At 44.8% G+C, this 12,500-nt stretch overlaps 1 protein-coding gene across 4 annotated transcripts in view; it reads right to left on the bottom strand.

Moving 5' to 3' along the window:
• LOC143284804 (inhibitor of nuclear factor kappa-B kinase subunit epsilon-like) overlaps positions 1-12,500 on the bottom strand; it is a 66,778-nt gene that overhangs the window by 31,153 nt on the left and 23,125 nt on the right. For all 4 annotated transcript variants that reach the window (XM_076591835.1, XM_076591838.1, XM_076591836.1 and 1 more), the window contains exon 2: positions 2,769-4,087. In XM_076591835.1, coding sequence (XP_076447950.1) covers positions 2,769-2,885 — 117 coding nt within the window. In that variant the 5' untranslated portion in view covers positions 2,886-4,087. The remainder of the gene's footprint in view (positions 1-2,768; positions 4,088-12,500) is intronic.

A 12,500-nucleotide genomic window follows, 5' to 3' on the forward strand; every position in this document is an offset into this window, starting at 1 on the left:
GCTTATTTGCTTATTTATCATCATTATTGTCTTTTTATTGTTTTGGGGTTGTTTTTTTGTTTTTGTTTTGTTTTTTTTTTTTTGTTTTGTTTTGTTATTTTGTGCGCTTAGAGTGGATTTCATCAAGATTTTGCGCCTCATAAATACCATTATTTTTATTATTATTATTATTTTTTTGGGTTACGCTGCTGGTCAGGCATCTGCTTGGCAGATGTGGTGTAGCGTATATGGATTTGACCGAACGCAGTGACGCTTCCTTGAGCTACTGATACTGATACTGTTTTGTGTTGTGTTGTATTACACATCAGCAACTTCAGGTTTCTCTGTGCGAGGTTAAGGCCGCTTTACCTGATGAAAGCGAGTTAGGAACAAGTGTATCCCTGACTGGTTGCACACAGCAATCAAACAACAAACTGACCTTCACTTCGCTGTGCCCGAAGTTCCAGGCATCACGCGGCCCCTGCTGTACGCACTATCCTGGCATCATCGGACACTATCAGCTATTAATATCGATGTATACGAACATAAGTTAACAGATTAGATACTTATCCACCTTGGCCTCAACCCACCTATGAACTAAATAACGATATATACGAACCAAAGTGTAGGTCCTTCCTCCTTCCCTTCACTCCCACCCACCCTCTTTCACGGTGGCCGGTGGAGAGTTGTGGACAATGACGAGGGAATATGATGGAAAAGTGGTTATACAGCTGGTTTTTTGTTGTTGGTGGTGGTTTTTTGGTGTGTGTGTTTTTGTTGTTGTTTTTTTGGGGGGTGAGGGGGGGGGGGGGGGGGAGGGGGGGAATAATTGTCGGGATTGATCTATGGTCCTGGAAACTCAAACACTAACACAGCATGCTCTGCTTTAAATGGCCAATAATAGAATAGAATAGAAAATGTCTTTATTACCAAGTGTACCGAGGTCACAAGGAATATTTGGGGGGATAGTACATAACAAGGTACGAACATAAAACGAAAATCATACACACTAATGGCTATTACAATGTTTGTTATTCTAAAGCAGATGAGCTCCACTTCTGACAACACAGAACTCCAACACACAGGAAAGGATTTGCCGACGTCAGGGCGCGTGACGTAGTATCAGACGTCATCGCCATCCCTTTTTTCCCCATGCTGGTGATAATGAATATCTCAACTCACGTGCGTGCCACGCCCTAACTTCGCGCTCTCGGCGCACCGAGAAACATTTCAACGCTGTCAAATTTCTGTTCGATATTCCTGCTTCGCTAGACATCAAAATTTTGCAAATTTTGCCACCGCACGTAAACAGCAAATTTACTGCGTTTTATTCTGCTGAGAAGAAGGCCACAAAGTCAAACAGGATGCTTGTTGACACACAAACACCCAGACCGTATTTCGCTGCTGCTCTTTTCTGTGAAATGACTGAATATTAGCTGTCCACTAAAACACACACACACACACACACACACACACACACAACTGGGTTAAATGAATTAATGGGTTATTCCTTTCAATGAAATTCTGTTACACTTGAAGCTGTCAAATACGTGACCAGTAATAAGTCCAGCAATATCTGTTTCCACTATCCCCTCGTTATGACATGTCAAAAGGTTAGGAAAACACACTGAGCCAAAGAAAATGTGTTCATTTAGCAAGTGGAATAATTATATCAACTAGTGTCTAGAGAGAGAGAGAGACTATAACAAGTTCATCTAAATGTCTCTCCTAAGGGTCTTGTCACAGGAGTGGAAGAAGAGAAGAGTACGAAGAAGACAGACGGAGATAGACGGAATGGAGAGACACCCCCCTCCCACACACACACACACACACACACACACAGAGAAGAATGCCAGGAAACTGTCAGTGAATTGCGTTGTAATACAATGCACAAATAGCAGGAAGAGGAAAAATTTTAAACTTGATGCTGGGGGAATTACCGATCTTATCGACACACACGCGCGCACGTAGGGCTACACACACACACGCCCGCACGTAGGCCTACACACACGCGCGCGCGCACGTAGGCCTACACACACACGCGCGCACGCACACAAACAGACAGAGAGACGCATACAGACATACACACACACACACGCACGCACACAGACAGACACAAACAGACACACGCACACAAACAGACAAACACACAGAGACAGACAGACACACACACACACACACACGCACGCACACAAACAGACAGACACACGCACCCACACAAACAGACAGACACAGACAGACAAACAGACAGTACCACTGTTATCATCATTGTAGTAATTCTCTTCATCATCATCAAGCCTACTCGTATTCGTAGAATCACCTTGATAATCATCATCATCATTATCATTAGTAAGTCGAGTTGAAGTAGTAATATCATCATCATCCATAGCAAGCTCAGTCTCAGTAGTAACATTACTATTATCATCATCACCATCGTCATTAATAAGTCTGGTCGTAGTCGTCATAGTTGTACTAGTAGTGGTAGTGATAACAGCAGCAGCAGCAGTAGCAGTAACAGTACTTCTACTACTACTATTATCACCTTTAGTAAGTTTAGTCGTAGTAGAGGTAGTATCATTGTCATTAGTAAGCGCTAAGTCGTAGTAGTGGTACTATTATCATCATAACCGTCACCATCACCATCACCATCATCATCATCATCGCATCACCACCACCATCATCACATCACCATCATCATCATTACCATCATCACAATCATCATCATAACCATTATCATGATCATGATCATAGCCATCACCACCATCATCACCATGGCAACGAGCACTGACCTTGTGGCGGCCCAGGTAAACAACGGCGGTGGCCCCTCTTCCCACGGCGTCAGAGACGTTCCAGGTGAAGGTGTGGGTGGACTGCAGCACGCCTTTCTGTAGCTGGAACCCGGACATAGAAACGCGATGTCCGCCACCCGCCCCGCCCTGCCCCGCCCTCCTCTGCCTCTCTCTGCAGCTCCTGTGGCTGCTGCTGCGGTTGTTGTTTCCTCTGGCAATGTTTTACTCTGTCGCTGTTGTTGTTTCCTCTGTTGCTGCTGTTGTTTCCTCTGTTGCTGCTGTTGTTGTTTCCTCTGTTGCTGCTGTTGTTTGCTCTGATGATGTTTCCTCTGTTGCTGCTGTTGTTTGCTCTGATGATGTTTCCTCTGTTGCTGCTGTTGTTTCCTCTGATGATCTTTCTTTTGTTGCTGCTGTTGTTTCCTCTGTTGCTGCTGTTGTTTCCTCTGATGATGTTTCCTCTGTTGCTGCTGTTGTTTGCTCTGTTGTGGTTCCCCTGTGGCTTCTGTTTCCTCTTATGCTGCTCTGTTATTGTTCCCTTTGCTGTTGCTATTTCCTCTGCTGCTGATGTGGCCTCTGTTGCTTCTCTGTTTCTGTTGTTTCCTACTCTTTTTTTTTTTTGCTGCAGTCGCTAATTTCTCTGTGGCTGCTGTCGCTGCTGCTAACTGCAGTGGGCGTTGTTGCTATGTGAGTGCAGTGTTTTCTGAGTGGAGACTACCAAAACTGACTTTTTCTTCCGCTCTGTGATCGGCAGCACAGTGTAATAAAACAGTTTTGTTTAGCTTCCTTACCGTTACGTGTGTAGCAACGTTCAGTTTTTGTCGCTCTTGTTTGTTTGTTTGCTTGCTTTTTTTTTTTTTTTTTTTTTTTTTTTTAGGTACTTTGCTCAGTTTGTTTGGGTCGTGTTTTTTAAGTTTTCGTTTTTCCAGAAAAAAGTAATACCGCCACTTACGGTGGTGCTATTCTTTCGAACCACTCACAGAAGAAGACAAGAATGTCACACTGGGCGTCAGTGGTGTGTGGCTGACTGCACAGTGGGAGTGAGGCCTTTAGGGGCTGACAGGCTACAAGTTTCTTCTTCAGTGTTGCACACGCATTGAGCTCACGAGCCCGTCAGGTGTCAGCTTTGGAAAGATTCCCTTAGTTTTGAAATATCACTTCTGTGTCACACTGTCTGTTTAATTGACTCACACGTTTTGTTTTGTTTGGGGTTTTTTCCCCCTCTTTTTCTCAATGGTTTGTGTTCCACCTTCTGCTAGATCCGTAGTAGGTTTTTTTCCCACACACAAACGTGTCCCATTCAAGGCTGCTTCACCAAAAGCCTGTTTTAACAGAAAACATATATACAGGTTAGAATGTAATAGAATGGAATATGACTTTATTATCAAGTGTACACAATAAAACAAACGAACAAACATGAACTGAGAAACTTATACACACAGAAACACAGCAGGTATGAATAGAGATATGTTTGTGCATAACTGTCCGGTAATACGTCACAACATCTTACTGGCGTGGCAGTTAATGTAATTACTGTCGTTACTGTTGTAGTGTTCGTCGTTACGATCATGGTGGTCACTTGGCGGTACATCAATCATATCATATTACATGACTGCGTGTCATGAATGTGTAAGTGTTCGACAGACAGACAGACAGACAGAGAGCGAGAGGGGGAGAGAGAGAGAGAGGGGGGGGGGGGAGGGGGAGGGGAGAGAGAGAGACAGACAGACAGACAGAGACAGAGAGACAGAATCAGACAGACATAGGAAATGTTCTATTCGATTAAGGAACTTGTGCCATCAATGGGCAATTAGTCGATGCGATAGCTCTGGTTGTAGAATCTACTGCTTGGAAAACCAACCAGCCTGATGCAATAGCTCTTTTTAGTAACTACGCTGGAATAACCAAGGAGTCCGACGTAAAAGCTCTATTTATAGGGCTTATGCTTGAATAGTCAATCCTCTCTAAAACACAGAAAATCCTCATAACAAATACCTTGCATAGAACCCTTCTGTGGTAAACGCAAACGGTCCAAAGTTTGAAATGACAAGAAGATAGTAAAAAAAAAGAAAAGAATATATGAATATATAAGTGCAATGTACTCTATACATAGTTACACGGTTTAGAACTACCCTTCAATAAATAACAACAATATATATGGAAATAGATAGATAGTTAGATACACACACACACACACACACACACACACACACACACACATATATATATATATATATATATACATTGAGAGAGAGAGCGAGAGAGAGAGCCCATAATCTTAATTTTTAAATAGGCGTCCAAACGTGCAGGCTGGTCCACACACACACACACACACACACACACACACACACACACACACACACACACACACACACACACACACACACATTGTATTCAGACAGACAATGCTCAAGCTGCCTGAGGGAAAGAAAAACAGCAATGAGTGAGTGAAAGAGTGAAATGAACAGATGAATAAGTAGAAAATAAAACGAATATTGTGAACAGATACATCAATAAATAAATGGTAAAGAAAGCAGTCCTTTACAAATACTGAACAGGGTAAGTCGCATGCGCGCTCGCGAGAACACACACACACACACACACACACACACACATACACAGACTGACAGACAGACAGAAACAGGCAGATAAGAGAACACGTCCACAGTGTCAAAACTCACGCACTCTAGCCGACTCGCCACTGAAACTGACCAGCAAGAGGACCGATAGTTTTGAGCAACCCAGAAAGTCCACATCCGCCCCCCCCGTACACCCTCCCCCCTTACACCCCCACACCCCCGCCAAAGATCCTGATCGCTTTCCACAACATTGAGCTGGTAAACACTCGCCTCTCTTTCGCAACACACTCTCACATACACACACACAGACCTGTAGACACACAGACACAGACAGAATCTCTCTCTCTCTCTCTCTCTCTCTCTCTGTCTCTAGGCGTGTTGTTATTTATCTGCTGTGTACTACTTAGTTAAGTGTATACTGCATGACAACGTATGATATTTGTCTTGCTTATTTTATTTTATTTTTTCTTCTCACATATGTTTTTGTCTGACACCCTTTCATGAGGGGCAATGGCCTATATGAATAAACCATTCATTCATTCATTCATTCTCTCTCTCTCTCTCCCTCTTTCTCTCTCTCACACACACACACACAAGTACACAGAATCACTCAATCACTCACACACACACACACACACACGCACACACACACAGCGAGAGAGAGAGACAAAGACAGAGACAGACAGAATCAGAGAGAGAGAGAGAGGAGGGAGTGAGACACAGAGAGAGTGAGAGAGAAAGGGTGGGGGGGGGGGGGGAGGTGGAGACAGACAATGACAATGAATGACAATGGTTTTAATGTCCATTCAGCGATGAAGCCCTTCGGACATGGGGGCAATACAAACAATCGTGAGCACAATTCTGGAGACTGGCACACGCGGCATCTCTCACCACCATCCCACCTCTCCATCTCACCACACATAAACATGCATTTACCTGCAAGCAAAACGTGCATGTACTCCTAAGCACAACATACACATACCCATGAGGAAAACATGCACGTACAGAGAAAAAGAGAGAGAGAGAGGGTTACCCAACACTTTAGTCCCAAAAAACCCCACGCAATCAAATATACCCGAACGGATGTCGATACAACAGCCACGAATAGAACCAACATCATTGCAGTGACCTATCTCCACCGCCTAGGAGCGGCAAGGATTGGGGCGTTTCCACGAAGGAGAGAGGACGGCCTTCGATGAGCTGGCGGCAAACAGAGGACAGAGGCATATCAGCCTTGTCCATAGACGTAACTATCAGACTTGTCCACAGACATAACGATCAGCCTTGTCCATAGACGTAAATATCAGCCTTGTCCACAGACGTAAATATCAGCCTTGTCCACAGACGTAAATATCAGCCTTGTCCATAGACGTAAATATCAGCCTTGTCCACAGACGTAACTATCAGCTTTGTCCACAGACGTAACTATCAGCTTTGTCCACAGACGTAACTATCAGCTTTGTCCACAGACATAACTATCAGCTTTGTCCACAGACGTAACTATCAGCTTTGTCCACAGACGTAAATATCAGCCTTGTCCACAGACGTAACTATCAGTTTTGTCCACAGACGTAAATATCAGCCTTGTCCACAGACGTAACTATCAGCTTTGTCCACAGACGTAAATATCAGCCTTGTCCACAGACATAACGATCAGCTTGTCCACAGACATAACGATCAGCTTTGTCCACAGACGTAAATATCAGCCTTGTCCACAGACATAACGATCAGCCTTGTCCACAGACATAACGATCAGCTTTGTCCACAGGCGTAAATACCAGCTTTGTCCATTGACGTAAATATCAGCCTTGTCCACAGACGTAACTATCAGCTTTGTCCACAGACGTAAATACCAGCTTTGTCCATAGACGTAAATATCAGGCTTGGCCACAGACATAACTATCAGCTTTGTCCATAGACGTAACTATCAGCCTTGTCCACAGACATAACGATCAGCCTTGTCCACAGACATAACGATCAGCCTTGTCCACAGACGTAACTAGGTAACAACTGGCTGAGGGGCCGTGGACTGTGGACAGCCTGGACGCGTCCAATGACGCGGAAGCATTTAATTTTCTAAGAAGACCCTACAGTAATACTGTCTTGATTCCCATCTCTCTCCATCACTGCGCAACCCTCCTCCCCCCTCTCAAATATCACATCCGATCCCTCAAAGAATGGTAATTTGGTAAGTCAACAGGAATCCTGAAGAGTTCAGATGAACTTATGACCTAATGGCACTCGCGCCTGCCTTGAGGACCAGTGTGTAGTTCTGAGACCAAGTAGTTATAACTGTTCGAGGAGTGGTTCATAAGTTGCTGTCCAATGCTCGTTAGGAAACTGTGGTCGGTTCGTTCATTCAGGACTGAACCTACTATTGGAGTTTAACGACCTATTGGCGTCTACACCCTTAAGGTCAAGTTTGTTCGGTTGGAGTTGATTTAATGCAGGTATTTGTTTGTGTGGTTGGGGTTGTATGTATTTGGTGGTGAGGGGGTTGTATGTGTGTGTCACTGGGGTTGTATGTGTTTGATGGTGAGGGGGTTGTTTTTTTTTTGGCGGGTGGGGTTGTGTGCGTTTGGTGGTAGGAGTTGTTCGTTTGTGTGGTTGGGGTTGTGTGTGTTTGATGGTAGGGGGTTGTTAGTGTGGTTGGTGTGTATGGGGTTGTGTGTGTTGCTGTTGTAATGGGGTTGTATTGATATGAGTTTGAGGTTGTGTGTTTGTAATGTTGACTGCTTGTGTTGTCTGTGGTTGTGCTGTGGTGTATGGGTTGGGTTTGGTTAGTTTGCCTTATGAGGATTGTTTGTGTAGTTTGTGGGTCTTGCGTTTCGTTGTTGCTAAGCGTTCTGCTTTTTTGTGTTGGTGGTGTTGTTACTGTTTGTGGTGGTGGTGTTGGTAATTTTTATGGTGTGGTCGACGGCGAAGGAGGAAGAGAGCCCGGCGAGAGGGGGAGCGCCCGGCCGCCCCCCAAAGAACCCCGCGGCGGCACCCGGTCACCACGCGCCCCCATCAGCCGCCCAACGCGCCGGGCATGTGGTCGACTCTTGTGTCACTTGTCACTTGTACATCATGTGTCTTTCTCAGTTGTGACATTTGTTTTCTTCATCGCACGCCTGGCACAGCCATGGATGGGCGTTGTCCATACCCTGCTGAGACTGTGCCAGAGTCCAGTTCGGGTCAGGCCCCCTTGCTGGATGATCCCCTCGCGAGAGCCAGAGGACAGGAGTGGGGTTATAGGATTTCCGACACTACCAGTTTAACCATCTGTGAGTGGTACAACGGAGTGAGCGGGGGGCGATCCAAATCCCTTTTGGCTGTGTGGGTCTCCTGATATCCCAAGATGGGGGTGGGTGGGGGGTGGGGAGTGGGTGTGTTAGTGTTGTGTTTGGGTGGGATTGGGGGTTTGGGGGGTACGGAGGAGGTCATGTGTGTTGTGTGTGGAGGGGGCAGGGGAGGGGTGGTGGTTGGGCCTTCAGAACCAGCTGCGGATCTCCTCAGAGGATAGGAAGGAGTCAGTGAGTATCCTCATGGGTTGGTTTCCTAAGGTGGAGTGGGGTTGAAGGAAGTCCTGGTTTGATAGTTTATGTTTTTGCTTGTAGTGCAGGAGTGGGGTCATATTGGCTGTTGTTACTGTGCATGATTGCATTGCGTGCTCGTAGGAAGCGTCTGCACCGCACTTGCACTTGAGTTTCTTGACCTTGCATGCGTGGGGGTGGGTCCTGATTCTTCTGAGGAGTTTGGAGTTGTTTCTAGGGAGTAGGAGGCGATGTTTTACTTTTTGGATGGGAATGTGAATCCAGCCATTCTCTGCGCATTTGTGTTCCATGTATTTATTGCGTAGGTCATGCATTGTTTGTCGTACCGTCTTTGTGAATTCTGTTATAGAGTACCCTACTTGTGTAGGGGAGCCGTTTTCTATGGCTTCTTTGGCTGCTTTGTCAGCCATGTCATTTCCTATTATCCCTGTGTGTGAAGGACTGAACCTGGAGGTATCAGTTTATATACGACGCATCACACACACACACACACACACACACACACACAGTGGGAGCGGTAAAGGGGAAGGTGTGGAGCGGGGGATAGGAGTGAGGTGAGGGGGCGGGGGGGTTAACGCCACCCGGGCGCACACGGATGAAGGCACGTTTATAGGTCAACAACAGACTTCCGTTTAGGCAGTCAAACGTGTCATCTCGTTTTGGCTCTGTGGTGCTTATAATTCTATATTCACATATGTAGTACCCACACGGCACGCCAAAAGCCCCGCCCCGGCACCCCCCACACCTCCTCCCCCCCCACACCAAATCTGCCCTGAGCAGCTTATGGCGGCGTACAATAGCTCATACCTCATACACATGCTGTTAAAAAAAATGATTTGTGCAGACAAGAGCCCATAGCAAAATGAAATAATCAGTCCTTTAATTATAAAACGAAACCCTCCGAAAACGGAGTATGGCTGCTTACATGGCGGAGTAAAAACGGTCCTACACGTAAAGGCCCACTCAAGTACATACCAGTGAACGTGGGAGTTGCAGCCCACGAACGAAGAAGAAGATAAAACGAAACAATTACCACTCCTTGCAGGGAGAAGACGTCAAGAGAGTTATAATGCTTAATTCATGGCAGGGTTTCTTATTCAGGAATCTTTATCTTAATGTACTAGTTACGTTAGAACCTTTTTTTTTTTTTTTACCGCATGTTGCATTTATTTAGATACTTAACCTGCCATGTAATAATTCATAATCATTTCATAGAAGCATTTCTTGTTCTGATATAGTGTTTCTTTATATTGATGTTATTTTACAAAGTGTGTGTGTGTGTGTGTGTGTGTGTGTGTGTGTGTGTGTGTGTGTATGTGTGTGTGTGTGTGTGTGTGTGTGTGTGTGTGTGTGTGTGTGTGTGTGGAGGGTAAGGGGATTTGGGTGGGTGGGTGGGAAATTTATTGTATTGTTTTGTTTTGTATTGTATTGTAAAGTGTTCTATGGGTGGGGGATGCAGAAGCAGAAGCTGAAACAAGAACCGCAAAGGTCAGACAAACTTTTTTTCATTTCACAGGAATATTCGGAAGACCAGCACCAATACCAACAGCAGACTGTGCAGAAAGAAGCTATGTTCTCGGCACACCCCTCTATGGCATGGATTACAGGATCCCGGAAAGATGCCGACAGTATACCCATCAGCTTGGAACATTCCCAAAACACGTTACCTACGCAGAGTTCTGAATTTCCGGGGAGGCCAAACACCATGCCAAACACTGATCTCTGGAAAATAAGGGGCTCGATACTGGACTGCCATCCAACACTGAAATTAAGAGAAGAACACGGTTCTGGATCGGACTCGTCCTCAGAATGCCAGCAGATGCACATCCAAGAGTATAGTTCCTCGTTGTATATAAGACGGGCGCAATAGCCGAGTGGTTAAAGCGTTGGACTTTCAATCTGAGGGTCCCGCGCTCGAATTTCGGTATCGCCGTCTGTTCTGTAAAGGAAGGATATTTTTCTGATCTCCCAGGACAACATATATGCAGGCCTGCTTGTGTCTGGACCCTCTTTGTTTGTATACGCAAGCAGAAGTTTAAATACGCACGATAAAGATCCTGTCATCCATATCAGCGTTCGGTGGGTTACGGAAACAAGAACATACCCAGCATGCACACCCCCGAAAACGGATATGGTTGCCTACATGGCAGGGTAAAAACGGTCATACACGTAAAAGCCCACTCGTGCACATATGCGTGGACGTGGGAGTTACAGCCCACGAACGAAGAAGAAGAAGAAATTGCATATAAGATGGAAAACGAACACGAGGAAGGTAAAAGAAACATGGTGCAGAAGAACTAAAAAGACACAACTGATGGAGAACGACTGTACCTGGGGTAAGCAAGCAAAGACAGCACAAGAAAGGCAACAGCGAATATTACATCTGGTCGCGGCCTTAAATGCCCAAATTACACGAAACGTAGATTAATCAGTGACAATTAAAACAAGTAGGACAAACTAAAGTTAAAAGATGGCAAAACTGAAACGATGATTATTTCCTCTGCAAGCATGTCCACATCTACTTCTTTTCCTGTCTCTGTTGTGGTTGGTGATGCCACAGTTCAGTTTTCTAAATCAGCAAGGAACCTTGGAGTCATTCTTGACTCAAACCTCAGCATGCATCTCAGGTAGCAAATCTGATACGCATAGTCAATTGTGAACTTCGTCGCATCAACTCTGTCAGTCAGTACCTTTCTGTTGAAACTTCTTAAACTCATTTCTGCTTTTGTGCTGTCACGAATCGACTACTGTAATTCTCTTCTCATAGGCTGTCCACATAATATTTTTCAGTGAATTCAAAAACTTCAAAACGATGCTGCCCGTCTGACTCTCAGAGTCCCACGTACTGATCACATTTCTCCTCATCTTCGCACTCTACATTGGCTCCCCGCTGAAGCGATAATCAAATACAAAGTTGCGTGTCTCTACTATTCTGCTTTCCACTCCGCAGGACCTACTTATCTTTCTGACCTTATCAGTGTTTACACTCCCGCAAGAAATCTCCGCTCTTCCTCTGACTGTTACCTTTTGAAGCTTCCTCGTGTCAATACAAGAACCTATGGTAATGTTCTTTCTTCTTTGCTGCTCCTCACATCTGGAACAACCCTCCTCATCATATCCGTGCATCTGATCCTGTTTCTGCTTTTCGCTCATCACTAAAAACTCATCTTTTTTAAACTTATCTATAAGCACTCTCAGCTTCCTTGTTCTCCAACACCACCCATGTCAGCTCACTGTGGATGTATGAAGAGTGGGAAAGGGAGAGAGAGTGTGTGTGCGGAGGGGTTTTGAGAAAGAGTGATCATGAATGATGTATGTAACTTGTAATATTTTTCTTTCATGTAAAGCGCCCTGAGCTCTTAAAGAGAAAGGGCGCTACAAAGATGTACATTATTATTATGATTATTAAACCCGACATCTATTTGGTTTGAATAAGGGGTTTCCTCAACGCTCTGTACAATGATGTATTCAGTATATAATTCTCAGATATACTTATCGTGCAAAAAAAAAAAACACCAAAAAAACAAACAACAAAAAACAAAAAAACAAAAAAAACAACAACCAAAAAACAGAAAAAAGACACATAACAATTACCGAATCAGTAATGACTTCTGTTGTTC

The sequence above is a fragment of the Babylonia areolata genome, chromosome 8 (genome assembly GCF_041734735.1).
Source record: "Babylonia areolata isolate BAREFJ2019XMU chromosome 8, ASM4173473v1, whole genome shotgun sequence".
Lineage (NCBI taxonomy): Eukaryota > Metazoa > Mollusca > Gastropoda > Neogastropoda > Buccinidae > Babylonia > Babylonia areolata.